At 64.9% G+C, this 17551-nt stretch overlaps 6 protein-coding genes across 6 annotated transcripts; 2 read left to right on the top strand and 4 right to left on the bottom strand.

Annotated features, from left to right (window-relative positions):
• Positions 1-1203: 1203 nt before the first annotated feature.
• EMIHUDRAFT_72362 (hypothetical protein) lies at positions 1204-1563 on the bottom strand (the record flags this gene model as incomplete). Its single annotated transcript, XM_005783736.1, has 2 exons — positions 1204-1288; positions 1361-1563. Coding segments are annotated over 2 exons (288 nt in total), but the record flags the coding sequence as incomplete, so codon positions are not given.
• A 3664-nt stretch (positions 1564-5227) lies between these two features.
• Positions 5228-6583, top strand: EMIHUDRAFT_442242 (SBPase). Its single transcript, XM_005783735.1, is given in 2 exon segments — positions 5228-6442; positions 6454-6583. The coding sequence occupies 1 exon segment, from the start codon at positions 5254-5256 to the stop codon at positions 6328-6330; it is 1077 nt and encodes a 358-aa protein (XP_005783792.1). The 5' UTR covers positions 5228-5253; the 3' UTR covers positions 6331-6442; positions 6454-6583.
• Positions 6584-7166: 583 nt separating this feature from the next.
• On the top strand, positions 7167-8018 carry EMIHUDRAFT_72392 (hypothetical protein; the record flags this gene model as incomplete). Its single annotated transcript, XM_005783734.1, has 2 exons — positions 7167-7493; positions 7713-8018. 2 exons carry the CDS (start codon positions 7167-7169, stop codon positions 8016-8018), a joined length of 633 nt encoding a protein of 210 aa, XP_005783791.1.
• A 337-nt stretch (positions 8019-8355) lies between these two features.
• EMIHUDRAFT_44328 (hypothetical protein) lies at positions 8356-9222 on the bottom strand (the record flags this gene model as incomplete). The annotated part of the gene is made up of 1 exon (XM_005783733.1): positions 8356-9222. A coding segment is annotated over one exon (867 nt), but the record flags the coding sequence as incomplete, so codon positions are not given.
• Positions 9223-11506: 2284 nt separating this feature from the next.
• EMIHUDRAFT_442241 (hypothetical protein) lies at positions 11507-12977 on the bottom strand. Its single transcript, XM_005783732.1, has one exon. The coding sequence runs from the start codon at positions 12950-12952 to the stop codon at positions 11969-11971; it is 984 nt and encodes a 327-aa protein (XP_005783789.1). The 5' UTR covers positions 12953-12977; the 3' UTR covers positions 11507-11968.
• Positions 12978-14955: 1978 nt separating this feature from the next.
• Positions 14956-15990, bottom strand: EMIHUDRAFT_231940 (hypothetical protein; the record flags this gene model as incomplete). Its single annotated transcript, XM_005783731.1, has 1 exon — positions 14956-15990. One exon carries the CDS (start codon positions 15988-15990, stop codon positions 14956-14958), a length of 1035 nt encoding a protein of 344 aa, XP_005783788.1.
• Between the last annotated feature and the right edge of the window lie 1561 nt (positions 15991-17551).

The raw sequence follows: 17551 nt of genomic DNA, 5'->3' as shown, positions 1-17551 counted from the left end.
CCCCGCCCCCCCACCCCGGGGCCCCCTTTTCCCGTTTGGATCTCCCTAAGGGGGTTTTCCTCAACTAAACCTGGAAACTTGCAAGGGGGGCGGGGGGGGAAATAAAAACCCCCAAACCCCCTTGTTTTTTAAAAAGGTTTAAAAAAACCCGGCCCCAAAAGCCCAAGGGGGCCCTTAAGAAAATTTTTGAAAATCCCCGGGACCACCTAAAAAAGGGGTCTTGCCCTGGGGTCCGGGGGGGGGAAAACCCAGGGGAGGTTCGGGAAAAATTCCGGATCACACAGCCGGGGGGCGTTTTTTAAATAGGGGGGGCACAGGGCCCCCGGGACCCCGAATCCGTGGGACCCCCAAAACCCGTTTTTTTTTCCCCCCCCCCACCCCTTTTTTTCCCCCCCCCCCCCCCCCTCCTCGATCGACGTACGCGCCCGCCACGCGTTTGGCGCTAGCTGCAAAACCATGGGCCCATGCTCTCTGTTCTCCCCTTTCCTGCAGGCACTTCAGCGGCGGCCGCCGCCACCGTAGCTGCCGCCGCTGCCACCGCCGCCGCCGCCCCCGTAGCCACGATCGCTGCGCTCGCCATACGCACCGGCGTACCGGTCCTCGTAGGCTCCGCCGCCGTTGCCTCCACCGTACCGGTCGCCTAGAGCGTGACCGGCGGCGATCAGACTCGACCGAGCTCTCAACGGCTCTCTGAGGAGCGCAGCCGCCTCCGCTTCCGCCTCCGCCTCCGCCTCCGCCTCCGCCTCCGCCTCGCGCAGGCGGCGGCTCGTAGCCGCCTCCGCGCTCGTAGCCGCCCCCGCCGCCGCGGTCGCCGTAGCCGCCGCCGCGGTCGCCGTAGCCGCCGCCGTACCGGTCCTCGTAGGCGCCACCGCCGTACCCTCCTCCGTAGCGGTCTCCGCCGCCGCCTCCGCGCGAGTAGGCGTCGCCGCCCCGCGGCTCGTAGCCTCCTCGCGGCTCGTAGCCGCCTCCGCGCTCGTAGCCGCCGCCGCCGCCGCCGCGGTCGCCGTAGCCGCCGCCGTAGCGGTCGCCGCCGCCTCCTCCCCCGCCTCCGCGCTCGTGCGAGGCACCGTACCGCTCGGCAGGCTCGTCGTACCGCGGACGCCCCCGCCGGTCGTCATAGTCGCCGCGGTCATAGTTGGTGCGGCCGCGGTCCTCGTACTCGTAGTTGCGGCCGCGGCCGCGGTCCCCCTCCGGCCGGTCGTACCCGCCGCGGCCTTCGGGTGCTGACTTGTTTTCTTCCCGCGGGCGAGCAATGTTGCACGTGATGCTTCGGCCGCGGTAGTCGCGCCTGGGAACCGGGAGCGGACGGAGTCTGGGCGGTGCCAGTTTTGGAGCTCCAGAGGTGCCGTGTGGTCCTCACCCGCCCATCGCAGTGGCGGCTTCGCTCGCGTCGCGGTGGTCTCTGTACGTCACGAATCCGAATCCCTTTGGCTTGCCCGTCTCGCGGTCCCGCGGTAGGTAGACGTCTTCGATCTCGCCGTACCGCCCAAAGTCCTCGCGGATGGTCTCCTGGTCGGCCTCGTGCGGGAGGCCACCGATGAATATCTTGCGCTGGTCGGTCATAGAGTTCGAGTTGGTCTACAGCGCGACACTACAAGGTCGGCGCGCGCAACAAGCTCGAGCTCACCGTCGTGGGGGTCAGGGGTCAACGCGATCTCCTGGCGCCACGCGCCGGTGCGGGCGTGACATGCTGTGAATGAAGCTGAACTTGGGGGCGGATGGAACACATCGTCGCCGTCTCTCCCCACCACAGTTAGGGCCGGTATAGCCATTCGGTTTTGTGTGGTTTCGCCTATTCAACGGTCCGAACGAGCGAGAGCTCGAACGAACGAACCGACCCATCCGAACGAAAGTTCGTTCGGACGACCCTCTGCGCGCTTCCCGAACGAGGGGGCCTCCACGGCCCGGAAACCGAACGAACGAACGAACGAACGAACCAAGGCGCGAGTTCAATTGCGGCCCGGCGGACAGCGCACAATGTTGCCGTCGTGGCTTCCAGCCCTCGCGATTGCGACGCGACCCGCGACGATCAAGGGCGCTGATGAGATTCTCGCCGACATGCTGCGGGCGTGCGGGAACGTGCAAGCGGCTGCTCCAACCGCCGAGGGGCGGCTGCTCTTCTCGACACGTCATCAGCGGGTTGTGGTGCTGGCCATCGCAGAGGCATGCCTCGAAGGCGCAAAGCGGATTCGGAAGAAGTGACGCCGGAAGCGGGCGGCTCCTCTGCTCGGACCGATCAACGAACTCGTCCGTGAGATCGGCTTCTGGCAGAGTGTCGCTTATCTCTCTGACGACCGATTCCGCCGAAAGTTCAGGCTTTCTCGCGCTGCCTTCCGAGACCTGGCGACCCTCCTCGAGCCGCACCTCACTCGCACCGGCGGACGTGGAGGGGCAATCAACACTTTTTGCCCGTTGGTGTCAGCGGTGCAACGCAGGTCGAGCGGGTTCGTCCGCAGATACGCAATAGCCTCGGGCCGTTTAAGCAGTGCATACTCGTTGACCACAATTGCGAGCCTTTTCAGTAGCTTCTTGAGGTGTGCAACTTTGGCCGGTGCACGCGACGCAACAGTCAGAGCCAACGCAACCCTGGTTGCACTCACGAGGTCGAGACCGTCCCAGTTGGTCTCGCCGTTGCTGCCGTCTACCTCGGGGATGTTCCGACGCAGCACCTGCAAGTCGGTCGCATCGTCGTGGCCCTCGCATTGCGCCAGGACCTGCGAGTTTGGCAGCTGCAACTGTCCGTCGGCAGCGGGTGCAGGAGCGGGCACGGGCTCAGCCGGCGTCCCACCAGTACCCGGTGCGCCCCGCCCCGGCTCGGCCATGGGAACCTATCCCACACCCCATTGCGGGGAGCACGAAATGAGGTAGTGTCTGCGAAAGCACTGTCCCAGTGAATTTGCCCTAGAGGCCCCCGTGTGAACTCGCAGCTCCGGCGACAGAGAACTCGGCGGCCGCGTCACGTACCTGGACCTATAAAATCACTGGGCTCTGGCCCGCTCTGGGGGCAGGGGGGCTGACGCCTCGGCCGACGCTCCCATAGTTTCGAGGAAGGGATGTTCGTACGAGTAATGCATTACCTCATAAAGTACGGCTGCGCGCGTCCACATCGGCTCGGTGGACCCTAACTGCGACCCTACGTGCGCGCATGATTCTAAACGAGTCCAACACTCTTGGCGCAAGCAGCAGGCTCTCACCCTCTCTGCCGGGTGCCCCAACGCGACCCCGCTGCTAGCCACCACGTCGCAAACGGTTTCTGGCTGGCGCCGCCCATGCGCACTAGGGCGCCTTCGCCCGCATGAACTCCACCTTCATGACCATCAGCGCCTCGGCCGTCTTGAGGTGCTCGATGTACGAGCCGATGGCGCAGCGAGCGGCGCGCGCGCGAGCGAGCGCTTGTGGCGGGGCGCTCTCGGTCTTGGCGATGGCCGAGATGAGCGGATCGAGCCACTTGAGGAAGGTATCGAGGTTGTACCGGGCCTGAAAGGGCCATGCGGGCGGGCTCGGCACGGCAGTGTGTGGAGAGCGGTGCAGTGGCGGGAGGAGGGGCGTCGCACCGAGGCCACGGCGGTGAAGAAGCGCATCTCCGGCACCCGCTCGGGGGGAATGGCGTTGATGGTCGTGAGGAAGGTTGCGGCAACGCCCCCCGACAGGAGCGCAGGGGAGATCGGCATGGGACCACCGAGGTGGTCGCCCGTCACCGCCGCGGCGTTGTAGAGCGAGATCGCCGCCGCCTGCGCGAGGCTCGCTCCTGAGCGAGCCGCCGGGCACCACGCCCGTGAGGATCTTTTGCTCCTTGATGACGAGGCCGAGCTTGATGGCCGTCGGCTCGTACCCGTACAGGATGCGGTGCAGGTGGGGGTAGCCGTTCAGCATCTCCGCTGTCGCCCAGGTGTGGAGGTGCTCTGGGAATGGCGGGACTGGCGGGGTAGCGGGCGGATTGGAGATCTCCGGTGGGACGACGACGGCACTGGCTCGAGCTACCTCAGCGGGGTCATGGATCGTTTTGAAGGAGATCACCCGCTCGATGTAGTCGCGGAGCTCCCCCGCCAGCGACCACATGTAGCCGTAGGCGCGGAACTTGAGCCGCCAGACCGCCCGGCCGAGGTCCGAGGTCTCGCCGAACTCATCGAGGTGGCGCTGAAGCGCCGCGTCCACAGGCTCGTGGACAACGATGTGGAAGGGCCGCGAGAGCGGGTCGATGCCGGTCATGTAGCCTTGCGCCCACTCCACGTGGAAAATCATGTCGGCGCTCGCCTCGCAGACCGCCTCGACGTCCTTGGGCTTGACTCCGAGCGCAACAAACACGTCCGCGTATGTCTTGGCGTGGGACAGCGTGACCCACGCGTACGGGAGGATCTCCTCAACCTTGGAACCCTTGACGCCCACGCCGTGAAATTCGGCGTAGCACCGCAGGTTCTCTTTGGCTGCGAGGTGGGGGCGGGCGGGCGTGAGCGAGCGGTGGGGGAGGGGCGGATGTCGGTGGGCACGCACTCGGCGCCAGAGGCGCATCAGCGCCCGAGCGAAGCATCTCTGTGATCTTGATGTGGTTGCGGACCCGAAACGGCCCGCTTGCGGGAATGCCGCCAGTTTCGGCCTCGAATGTCTCGTACGCCTCTTCGACGAATCTTTCCAGGGTGCCCCATGGAGCGCCTTTTTTCGCGCCGCTGGCGTGCGCCTGCGGCGGGAGCGCAGAAGCGCGTGCGGGACAATGTAAAAAGGGCCTGGCACGCCGAGATCAGTGCTACACGGGCAGAGCAGCGCGCTTGGGGCGCGCACCATGCCAGTGATGAATTCTGACAGTTGCCCCCAGTGCAGGGGCGCTCACACGTTCGCGCCCACGTTCGTGCGAGGCGAGCCGCCACATTTTCGCGCCACCGGGCCGATTCGTGTTGTCCGGACGTTCGTGCCGACGAACGAATGGCAAGGTCTCTCGCGCGGTCCGAACGAACGAACCCTGCGTTCGTTTCGAGCGTGCGTTCGGGACGAGGAGTGGTGAGTCGAATGGCTGTACCGGCCCTTACAATCTCGTACTTGGGTACCTCAAGAATAGGAACTCTGTTCACGGACGTGCTGGTTCCACAGAGGTGAAGAAGAGGGGTCCGAACGCCAAAGAAGCTCGATCACGGGCATCGACTGGAGGATGTGGCTGCACTGCAGCTATCTCACAAAGTGGCGAGGCAGAGAAAGAGTAAACACCGCATGTGTGGCAATGCTTGGTTCCCGAGAGGTGTCAGAAGTCTCGCGAAGCCCGGCATGCTGGCCGTCTCGCTCATCTCCGGCTCGGCCTACACCTTGCCCTCGCGGGCGAGGGCTCCGCGCATGGACGCCGCGGTGGCCAAGGACGCCGCGTTTGGCGCCTCCCACACCTCCTTCTACACCGACGCGGTCGCAAAGGCCAGCTACGAGACGCTCGGCGAGGTCCTCGAGGCCAAGTGCGCCGACCCGGAGCTGCGGTCGGTGCTCGGTACGATGTTCGACGGCTGCGGCACAATCACCGAGGCGCTGCGTAAGGAGCTGGTCACGGTCGCCGAGAAGCAGGAGTCCGTCTTTGGCGACGTGCAGCTCGGAGTGGACGTCCTCGCCGACGACCTGATGTGGGACATCTGCAAGACGGAGCCGCTGATAAAGGAGGGAGCCTCGGAGGAGGAGCCCGAAGTGCGCGAGATGCACGCTGATGGTAAGTTCTGCGTCTGCTGGGACCCGCTCGACGGGAGCTCGATCGTCGACAATAATTGGGCCGTCGGCACGATCCTCGGCATCTGGGGCGCCGAGACGGGCATCCTCGGCGCGACAGGCCGCGACCAGAAGGCGTCCCTCGTGGCGCTGTACGGGCCGCGCACCACCGTCTTTGTCACCCTCGACGACGGCGTCTACGAGTTCACCTACGGCGCAAACGGCGTCGACGGCTGGCTGTGCTCGCGTGACGCGATCGAGATTGCGACCGAGTCCAAGATCTTTGCGCCGGCAAACATGCGCGCCGCGCAGGAGGTGCCCGAGTACGCCAAGCTCATCGAGTATTGGATGACCAACAAGTACACGCTGCGCTACACGGGCGGCCTCGTGCCCGACATCTGCCAGCAGTTCACCAAGCGGCAGGGCGTCTTCGCCAACCCAACCTCCGAGTCGTCGCCGGCGAAGCTGCGTCTGGCCTTCGAGGCGGCGCCCTTTGGCCTGCTCGTCGAGAAGGCGGGCGGCAAGACCTCGGACGGCGTCTCGGGCGCCTCGATCCTCGATACCAAGATCACGGGCATTGACCAGCGCACGCCCCTCTGCATCGGCTCTGCCTCAGAGGTGGACCGCTTCAACCTCGTGCTCGGCCTGGGCAAGTAGAGGCCGCCGCCGCTGCGAGTGGCGCCACGGCGCCCGGCGTCAAAGGTGTAGGCTCCGTGTGGCCTCTTGTTTTCTTGGTGGACGATGTTGTGTCGAGATGTGTGCGCTGCAGTGCAGTCAGAGTGCAGTGGTCGCTCTGTCTCTCCCTCCCTCCCTCTCTGCTAATGCAATACGACTGCGTACGGTATGGTTATTGTCGCACCCTCGGGGTGAGCGCATGGTTTACTACGTCACCTTGTTTGAAATAGTGCCAGTGGCAGTGCGCGCCGCGCCCGTCCCTCGAGGCCCGTCGAGAGTTTGTCCCGTCCCGTGCCTAGTGGTGTGTGAGATAGAGGCCTTGGAGTGCGGTCATTACCCTCACACACCCAGGTAGGTAGGTAGGTAAATAGAAAGGTGAAGCCCCGCAACTTTCTTCTTTTTACACGGCCAGAGCGACACCAAGCAACACACCGCGGGCGCACACCGGACCACCGGGCACGATAACAACACCGGGCACGATAGCGTGTCGTCCCGCACGATAAGTGTCGTCCCGTATGTGCCTGCCCAGACTAGCCTTCCTCCTCTTTGCGACTCGGCTTGCAGCTGACGGCTTGCCTCGAACGGCAGCCACATTCGGCGGTCGGCTCCGACATCCAGTGTCCATGACGCTGAGACGCGGCGGGAACCAGACCGCGACGCCGCGGCTCCGACCACTCGCCCTCTCTGCCGAGATTTTTGTCCCGCCCGTCCGGCGTGGCTCAGCCGCCGCTTCGAACCTCACCGTCACGGAGCAGCCGCCATGGCCGCCGCTCGAGGACTCCTCCAAGCCAGACGTGCACCGCCTGCTGGTGGCTCAGATGGCTCCGCTGCTCGCCTCGGTCGTGCTGGGCCTGTCTCCGCTGTGGCTCGGCTTCATCGGCTCGCAGTTTGTTTCTGCGTTCGCTATCCCGTCCCGCTCGATGGACGAGACGCTCAAGGTGGGCGACGTGGTGCTGGCGGAGAAGCTCTCGTCGCGGCTGCGGCTGCCGCTCGAGCGCGAGGACCTCGTCTTCTTCTCGCCGCCGCGCGAGCTCGAGGAGCTGGTGCGCGGCGGAGGGGGCCGGATCGGCAGCCGCGACCGCTTCATCAAGCGCGTCGCCGCGCTGCCCGGCGACACGGTCGAGGTCTCCGCCTCAGGGGTGCGCGTGAACGGCGCTCTGCGGCCCACGCCGCCCCTCGCCTGCCCGTCGGAGGGCCGCCCTTCGGGGGAGGAGCCTTCGCGCGAGGCGGACCAGGTGGCGGACCAGGTGGCGCGGCTCGTGCGGGAGGGGCGGATCAGCGCCTCCGAGGGGAGAGCACTCGCCAGGGAGGTGGAGCCGCCGGAGGGAGAGACGGCGGGCGGGGCGGCGGCGCTCTCGGCCCAGCGCGCGAAGGCGCGCGTCTTCGGCAACGTCGAGCAGAAGGCGGTCGCGCCGGAGCTGGTGGTGTCGCCGACGGTGGTGCCACCTGGCACCGTCTTTGTCCTCGGCGACTGCGAGGCGAGGTCGACGGACAGCCGGGTGTGGGGTCCGCTCGAGGTGAGGCGGATCGAGGCGCGGCCCGTCGTACGTTTGTGGCCGCTCGACCGCGCCGGGGCGATCGAGACGCAGAGCGACCGCAACCCCTTCCGGCGAGAGGCGGCCAAGTTTAGGGCCAGCCTGGACGCGGCCATTCGAAGGCCTCGGCCGTGACCCGTGCGCGGGGTGTGCACTCGATTATTTGCTGAACCAAAGAGATTCGTGTCGCCGTGTGAAGTTTTTTTACGGAGAGTAGCGACGGAGAGGTTATGAGATTGTTTTTACGTGAAGAAACTGCAAACTCACCCCGCAAGACCGCGACGGATTTATCGCATTATTCGTTATTCGGTTTTTCGGAGTACTCTACCGTCTACGGCGGCTTTACCGTAAGCACCATTAAGCAGTAACTCTATAACGAACTCACACACGGTCACGGACCCGAACGCGCCCGTCACAGTACCGGCCACTCGACGGGCCGCGACATGCCGACGCCCCTTCCGCTTTCCCTGTAGTAGTAGGCCGCCTCGTTGATGAAGACGGGGTGGACGACCTCGCCGAGCGAGCCGTCGTAAGGCACGAGAGAGCCGTCCAGCGCCTCGAAGAGCGCCTCGCCGGCCCGCAGCGGAGCGAAGTCGCGGTCCTGCAGCGAAGCGGCGACCACCGCCCCGGGGAGCGCGCCGTCGGCGTCGGCGCCGTCCACAAAGGGCACCTTGCCCAGCGAGACGTAGACGGGCAGCGTGGCGGGCGTGGCAGGCTCCGCGCCGCTGTAGTGCAGCTCGAGGTACCGCAGCAGCAGCCGGAGGCAGCGCTCTGTGGACGCGACCACGTCCGCACGCAGCAAGCTCTGCGGCGTCGGCCCGACCTCGATCTCGATGCCGTGCCGCGCGACGCTGGCGAGGTGCGCCGCCTCGCACTGGCTGCACTCCTCAACCATCACGCGCAGCGGCAGCGGCGGCGATGCCTCGTCGGCGTCGTCCCAGTGCGTGTGCACAAACGCAGCGGCTCGAAGCGCGAGGGTGCTGTACGAGCTCACAATAACGGTGCAGCCCATGTTGGCGGTGGTGGTGTGCATGTCGATGCACACAGCCGCGTCGGCGGCGGCGCCCTTTGGCCCCATGTCTGCTGCGATTGCCTTGGCGCGCCCGGCCTCAAAGCTGGATGCCGTCGTGTCGGCAAGGGTCGCCGCGCTAAACTGGCGATTGAGATCGTCGTCGATAAAGCGGCGATTGGCAGCGTGAGCCGGTGGGTTTGCGAAGAGTGTTTCGATGGCGATAGAAGGGTGCTGCTCTGCGAGCTCCGCCGAGCGCAACTGCAGGCGTTGGAGGACCCATACGCCGGTGTACTCGTTTCCGTGAGTGCCACCCGAGACAACCACGCGTGGACGCGGCGAGAGGGAATCGGCGGTGCTGAGAAGACACGAGAGGGTGCTGAGCCTCATACGAAAGGGCGCTCAAGACGCAGCGAGCGCAGAGAGCGTTTACACAACAAAAGAATTCTAGCAATCCGAGCCCCTCTCACAGCAGACTGCAAAAGAAAAGAGCGAGCTGGGTACAACAAGAATTTTACAAAGAACACAACGCTTTCTCTTGCTTAAAAATAAAAGAACGCAAAAATAAAATATTCTTACCTTCAAGCCCCCCTCCGAGAAGAACCACACCAGTATAGACCAGAGGGACTGCGCCTCGCCCCCACTTGCCCTGACTGCACAGGATAGCGTGCCCCGATAACGGCGACACATAGTGGGGGACACTGCGCAAGGAGATGGTGCGAAGCCAAGGTTGGGGTTCTAGGTGGTGGGACCAATGAGGGGGGGAGGGGGGGGTCCTGTGGGGGTGAAATGTTGCGCGGCGAATTCGAACCTACCCCCTCGCCGCGCCGATCCTCACGCGGAGGGTAAAAAACCCTGTGGGAGAACCCCCCCCCGCGGTCGGCAGTCTTCAGAGTGGACCCCCCCCTCCCCAGCCTCCCCTGATCGTTTGTCGCACCCCCCCCCGCTCCCCATTGGCGACTCGCGCTCTTGGCGGACGCTCGGGGTGGGTGGGTGGGGGGGGCCCCCAGAGGGGGCTTTGGGGTCCTGTTGGGTCGATCTCGGGGGGATCTCGGGGGGATCTCGGGTCAGCCGCGGTCGTAGCCTAGGTGAGGCGGATGATTCTCTCGCATTACAAGGGACACTCTGACATGTCATGTCGGGGAGGACAAGAGAGATCCACCGAGCAATCGAGAGAAAAAAACCGCGTGGCCGAAAGGGGAAGTGTTAGGAGGCGGCGTGCCGTCCTCCCATCCCTCCCTTGCGTTGTCTGTTTTCTTTCTTTCTTTTTATTAAAATGAACTCGGGGGCACGGGACGCGGCACAAACGGGGCACTCTCTTTCTTTCGTAAGGGGAAGGGGACACCCCTCGAGCCTCGTTGGTCCCTTTTCTCATTTAGCCCACACCATGCCGATGACACAGAGGACAACAACAGGATATAGAGTTTAGAGAGAGGCAAGACCCCGAGTGTGGCGTTGACCCTGAGCCCTGGCTGTCGGGCTGTCAGGTGCTGTCAGGTGATCTGTCGGGCTGTCGGGCACTGTCAGGCACGACTGTCAGGTGCCTCTGTCAGAGACCAGCTGTCAGGTGCTGTCCAGTGCTGTCGGGTGCTGTCAGGTGCTTGTCTGACAGGCGAGGTGCTCTGGTGCTGTCAGGTGCTGTCGGAGCTGTCAGGTGGTGCTGTCAGACGCTGTCGGAGCTGTCAGAGCTGTCAGGCTGCTGCTGCTGTCAGACGTAGGGCCGGTACTGTCAGGTGCTGTCAGGTGGTGCTGTTTTGGGGTGCTGTCAGGCTCTGACACTCACCAGCCACACTTATGACACTTCACTATCAAGAGGAGACCGCAGCCAGAGAGTGAGAGTAGATCCACACAGTAAGTCTCCCGCTGGGGAGCGCAGATGGCGGCGCAGGCGCAGCCCGCGGCGGCGGCACAGGCGGCGGCGGCCACCCCCACCCAGACGCCGTAGCCCGTAGGCACATACTGTAGGGACCCAGAAGGCTAGCTGCCTGGTAGATTCCTTTGTAGTAGCACAGCCGCCGGTGCTAGGGGTCCGCAGAGGTGAGACGGGAGGGTTGAGAGTCAGAGAGACCCATGACCATCCCATGACTACATGGACATGGACCACACTCACATGTGCATGTACATGTACATGTCATGTGCATGTCCATGTGCATGTCGGCATGCACATTGTTGTGGACATGGACATGGACATGGACACTCGAGCATGGACATGGACATGTGCATGTCTTTGCATGTAATAGTTTTGTTATACCCTCATGGGGCACAAGAAAGAGGCTCTACGGGGTCTGTGCTGCTGTCGGGCTGTCAGAGCGCTGCTGTGTCAGGCCACTGTGTGCTGTCGGGCTGTCGGGCAGCTGTCAGGCTGTCACGTTAGGGCCTGACAGCGACGGAGCACCTCGCCTGTCAGACTCTGCTGTCAGGCTGTCAGATACGTGCTGTCACAGGCTGTCGGAGAAAATGCTGTCAGCGCTGTCTGGCTGTCGGGCACTGTCACACAGCTTCACAGGCGCTGTCCACAGCTCCAGGGGTTGCTGTCAGGCTGTCAGACCAGGCGCAGGGCTCAGCGTTGACCGTTGTGGGGACGGCCCCCGCCGCCCGCGAGGTGGCACGTTTTCAGGGCTCGCTCTAGAAACGAACAGGACAGCCAACGCGTCCGGGTGGGGTACCTGCGCGCGGGAAAATGTGACAGAGCTACCCACGCGAGCCACACGTGAGAGCGGGACCACACCCGTGCTCGGACACATAGAGACAGCTACATGGTCACTGGCCACATCGGGGTGTGTGAAGAGTCCTATAGGTGGTAGAGGGACATATGGTACAGCCCGACGGCGCATGCATTGGGGCTCCGCTCGCCTCTCTAGGGTGAACAGCCAACGATCGGCGCCAAGAAGCGCGCGAGAGCGCTGCGCTACTGGAGCCCCTCGCCACACACGGGCCTTCACCGCACAGGGAAGGCCGCCAGGGTCAAGATGCCTTGCACACGGGCACCCTCCTTGGCTAAACTGTTGCCGCCGCCGGCAAGGCCCGCCGCCGGCGCTCTCGCGACCGCCCGACTCGGGGCCTCGACTTGAGCCACTCAGCGCTCGCCCTCCTCCTTCCCGCCCCCTGACGCCGCCGCTGGCGCCGCCACGGACCCGCCCTCCAGCAGGGCCTCGCCTCGGCGCGCGCGCGCGGACCGCTCCATTCCCTCGGCGCTCACCGCGTCGAGGCTCGCCACTGCGGCGAGGGTGAGCGGGAGCTGCTCCCGGCCGGAGCGCGCAAACAAGCCTGGCCGCGCCGCGCGCGCCGAAACGCGTGCCTCGATGCTCTGCGCCCGCAATGTGTCCACACGCGCCAGCATCTCCGCCGCTGTGAGCTCGTCGTCAGCGATGGCCGCCTCGAGCCGGACCAGCTGCGCCGCCGCGGCGTGCAGGGCCGCGACAGCCTCTCCGCTGCCGCCGTCCGCGCCACCCGCAGCCTCCGCAGCCTCCGCAGCCTTTGCCCACCTCTGGGCCGAGTGCAGTGCGGCTCGCGCGGCCTCCGCGGCGTCGAGCCGCTCGTCGGCGATCTTCCGCCGCTCCGCCTGCTCCAGCTCCATCTCAACCAGCTTCCGCTCGAGGCAGAGCGAGGCACCCTGCAGCGTGTGCGCGGCAGAGGCGCGCCGCGTGCGAGCGGCTGGAACTGGCGGCTCGCCCGCTGTGTCGGTGATTTGAAGCGCCATTCCCGAATGCCGCTGCTCTGCCAGCCGCAGCCGCGCCACCGGGAGCAGAACAGCGCCGCCGATCTGGAAGGTCACTTTGAGAGCGCAGGCGCCGCCGCCGACGAGCCGCGGGGATGCGGCGAGGAGCCGATTGACGAGGAAGGCGCCAAGGAAGGAGATCGCGGCCAGGTCGAGCGGGAGTGGTTTGGGCCGTGCTACTTTCGTCATCGCCGACGCCGCCGTCGCGCACGAAGCCTCAGAGGCCTCGAGGAGCACGGACGAATGCCGAGCTGCAGGAGGCAGCGCGAAGAGTCGCCGGGTCGACGTGCGGGGGGTGGGGACCGGCCAGGCGCTCAGGAGGGCAATGGCCAAGACCATCATGGATGGGTAGTCCGACCGAAATCGGAATCAGAGGAAGAGAATTGCGTAGATTTTGATTGAGGCTGTACGGAGAGAGAGATTTTTAGAAGCCAACAAGAAATGTGTCACACAGAGTGCTGTACGTGCCTTAGCTCTTACGAACATACCCGTAGGTGAACTGCTGACGGGGTTTGCGATGAGGAGCGATCCGAACGTGGTATTCGGGTGATTAGATCACTACCGCCGAAGCGCAAGCGCTTGGAGCAAGGGAACTGTTTTTGCCAGGAGGGGGGCGAACGAAAGGCAGACACCCAAGGGTGGGCGACGGCTAGCACCACACTCCTCTCCTTAAGGTCCCTCGGGCCAGTTTCGGGGGGCAAACCCTGCGTGTGGTGGCGGCGTGCCGTCCTCCCATCCCTCCGTTGGATGTTTTTCTTTCTTTAGGAGGCTGGACTAGTGCAGCTCACTGAACGGCGGCGATCTCTTCGCGTCGAGCAGCAGCAGCGGCACCTCGCGCGGCGTCAGCTGGTACTCCCGCAGGTACGCCCGGTGCAGCCGCCGCACCTCCTCCTGCCCCGTCTTTTGGTGCGGCGTGGCGAAGAAGGCCGCCACGGTCGCGGGGAGCTCGTGCACCCACTCCGACGAGCTGACGACGAGCTCGTTGTGCGTGTCGCCGCCCGCCGCGGCCATACCCTCGCGCAGGCGGCCCGGTGCGAAAGCGCAGCGCCACGGCTTGGCGCCGGGCTGGTGGCAAAACTCGGGGCAGGGCCCCCCCTCCTTGCTCACCTTGCTCATCGTTGTGCCGTCGCCCGCGTAGAAGCACAGGGTCCGGAGGCGCTCGCCGCGCAGCACCAGCCCTCCCCTCCCCGTGTCGTAGATGCCGGTGTGGCGCGGCCACAAGATGGACACGGAGAACAGGCCGGCATACTTGAAGCAGCCGTGAAATTTGGGCGGGCAGGGCAGCCACGGCTTTGTCGGGTCGGTGATGTCATCAAAGGTCCGCACGAGCACGCCCGCACTGGCCAGGTTGTTGGCCGGCCCGCCGGCGAGGAAGCGCGCGTTGATCGCGTCCACCGTCCGCGGGCTCCCGAGCGGCAGCCTCCACGGCGGCGGCGACGGCATGGGAGGCGGGGGGGGAGGAGGTAGCGGAGGCGAGGGCGGTGGGGGCGGCGGCGAAGGCGGCGACGGGCAGGCCTCCGCGTCCCTCGCGGCGCAGGCTCCACCGGCCACGTAGTGGCAGCGCAGGTAACTTCCGTCGGAGGAGACAAAGGCGCGGCTGCAGCCCGCCTCGTCTCCCCTGAGGGAGGAGCACCATTGCGGCGGCTCGAGCTCGCGCAGATTTAATAGACCGACTGCCCATGCGCATGGCGGTGGCGGCTGGGGAGGCGGCGGGGCTGGCGGCCACGGCGGCGGCGGTGGCGGTGGCTGCAGGGGGCCGACTGGTGGCGACGGGCCCTGGGCGTGCGACATTGTCGAGGCAGGGTGTGGCTGGCTGGCGGCTGCAGTCGCTGCGAGCGCTAGCGACGCCAGCAGCAGGATCGATGCCAGAGCAAAGCACATACCCGCGGCCGGGCCTGGCTTCAGCCACCATATTGACACCGCAGACTGTCCGCTGGGCTCGCTGGCCTGTGTGGCATCGCCATCTGCGTCAGGCTCACCGAGCTCGAGCTTGGGCTCGCTGGCAGGCATAGGTGCGTAACGCCCAGGTGGAGCCACTCGCATCTGGACGCTCCTCGGTCGCGTCGCAGCTGCGACCGCTCGGTACTGAAGCCAAAGAGAGCGGGACCTTAGCGGTGCGGCGGGCGGGTCCGGGTCGTTCGCAACTCTTGCGTGAGAAGAATTTTACGCGCTCAGTGTTTCTTTCTGGCTCCCCGGTCCTGGGCGTGCGGTTACTAACTGTAACTGCACTCCAAGTGCTCCGAGTGCTCCAAGTGGAAGTGCTCGAGGCGGAGCGGAGTCGGAAGAGACAGAAATTTTCGCGTCACGAGTGTGAAACTGAAAGTTAAATGTTCAGAGTTAGACGTTCACCGTCCCAGCCAGGGCCCGACGACCTGACCCGCCGCCGTCAGAAAGTCTTTTGACGCGTCCGTCGGGTGACCGCGGTGGCCGAACCCCTCGAGCGTCGCCACGTCACACGCGCTGCCGACGGCCCTCCGCACCTCCCTGGGCACAGACGCGTCGACCACAAGCTCCGCGCTGCCCTGGACGACGAGCACCGGCGTCGCCGCCTCGGCGAGGACGCTCCCGGAGGAGGCTAGCGCCGCCCGCTTGGCGTCGACGGCCGCGTCTACCTCGCCCTCGCCGAACGCCTGCACGCCGCCGAGGCCGCGCCACATCTTCCACCAAAAGTCAGGCGGCTGGTCGCGGCGGCCCCACGCCAGCACCGGCGCGAGCTTCTCGCAGAGCGGCTCCGCGTACCCCACGAGGCGAAGCATCTCTTCCGCCTCCGCCTCGGTGCGGTAGTTGTACACGCAGCGCTCGACGCCGCCGTGGCGCTGGACGGAGAGCGTCATGGCGTACAGCTCCTGCGTCACCAGCAGCGCCGGCGCGAGGAGCGCGACGCGACGCACGGGCAACCTGCTAGCAGCCGGCGCCGAGCCGTTGACGTGCCGCGCTGCGAGCGCGAATGCTGTCGCGCCGCCCATCGAGTACCCCACGAGGTCCACCGGCACGGTGCCGTCAGACGCTCCAACGGCCGCGCAGAACGCCTCGACGTCAGACATGTGGTCGTCGAGCGAGAGGCCCTCCCAGCTGGAGCGGACCGCCCATGCGTGCCTCTTTCCGTGGCCAGCGGCGTCGGGAACGAGGATTCGCACACCGGGCGGCTGCCGGCTCGCGATTGGGACGACGGCGGCCGCCGAGCCGAGTGCATCGGAGGTCATGCCGTGCAGAAAGACGACACACCGTTCGGGAGGGTCAGTGGTGCTGCGGCGGGAGAGATAGGACACCTCTTCGCCAGACGGCATCCGCACGCTCCGTCTAGTGAAGCCTGCTTCCTCGTAGGCGGCCTGCTGCGGCCCACGGATGGCGGCAGCGGCGGCGGCGATGGCAGCAGGCATGGCCGCAGGCACGTGGGCGTGACCTCGGACTTGGCGCAGCAGCATGAACCGTGTCTTGCACCCGAAGCGCATAGGCAGATGTGGGTTCGTGCTTGACACAGAGTCAGCTGCGGCGGCACAGCAAACCGCTCTGCTCAGAGGGGTGGTTGACGGGTTGAGGGTTGAGGCCCCCCCTCAACCAGCTGGTTGACGGTTGAGACCCCCCGTCAACCCTTTAGTTGGGGGTTGAGGCCTCCGGGGCCTATTCACAGGCTCGCGCGTGGAATGCGCACAGAGAACGGACGGCAAGAGAAGGCAAGGGAAGGAAGAGAAACGGCTGGTGAAGCTCAGCTCACGGCGTAGTATTGCGGTCACTAACCATTCACGGCAAGAGTCACGGTGAATGCTGCCGCATAAAAGCAACAGAGTCGCGGTTGGCGCGATGGTCTTGTCGCGGTTATATAACGACTTGACGTTGCACACGGCCATAGACGCAGTATCTGTAATCTGTTTGGCGAGCCTCAAGCAGCGAAAGCAGGCGCGAGAAATTAATGTCAATCCTGAGATCTCAATTTTGGCGCTAGTTTCGTTTTCTGGTACATCATGACGACTTGGGTCTCATGTAGCTCTCGACGGCTCTTCGACGGCTCTTTCTGGTTGGATCAGACAGTGCTATCAGTCAACAACACAATGCCGAGAGCAGGGCGGCCTTCGAGCAGGGCGGCCTTCGAGGCAACTAAGTTCCTGCTGCATTTTTCATCGTACAACTTGATGGGTTGGCGGGCGGACGTGTCGAGCATGGAAGGCGGCCATTGCTCAAACCTATTCGAGTTGGCCTCCGGGAACAAGGGTGCGTGGCCGGCGCGGTCTGTTTCACGTGCAATAAGGGCAACGCCATCAAAATCGCGAACATGGGCCGACATGCCTCCGACATTTCTCAGGGCTCGGACGGAAGCTCTGCAGACAGCCAGACCGCTCTGCGCGGTCGGACCGACTTTTTCAGACTTTGCTATTCTGGATACTGAGGGTATGTGCTGCTAGATCTCACTGAGCTGAGCTCGTATCTGGCTTTGGTAAGCAGTTTTGAATTCGGTAATGTCTCCGGAGACGGAGGGCCGCGTCCGCGGACGACCATGACGTCGGCCGGGATCCCCCCGTGCGGGGGCCTTCGACGCGCCGTTTTTACGATACTTGCTTCAGCTACGTGCGTGAATGGGAGGTGTGATGCAGCATCCAGGCGTTAAAGAAGACGACATGAATGGTTCACAGAGAATGTGTGTTCAGACCTTTGCGCGGGGGTGTGAACAGCCATTCCGCGTGGTTGAGGGGTTGAAGGGGTCTGTCAACCACTTGGTTGAGGGTTGAGGCCTCTGTCAACCACGTGGTTGACAGTTGAGGCAATCGGCCTCAACCACCGCTCTGAGTAGAAACCGCAGGAGAGGTGTGCGGGGAAGAATTCTTTTCTGTTCGGGTTCTCGGCTGTCCTATTGGCCGAGTGTCCCTTGTTATGCGACGCTATCTTTTCTCTTTCTGTCGAACGCTGTGTTTCTCTTTCTGACCGTGTTGCGGCAGGTGTTGCGAA

The sequence above is a fragment of the Emiliania huxleyi genome (genome assembly GCF_000372725.1).
Source record: "Emiliania huxleyi CCMP1516 chromosome Unknown EMIHUscaffold_177, whole genome shotgun sequence".
NCBI classification, from domain to species: domain Eukaryota; phylum Haptophyta; order Isochrysidales; family Noelaerhabdaceae; genus Emiliania; species Emiliania huxleyi.
This window is presented reverse-complemented; position numbering and strand designations above follow the sequence as displayed.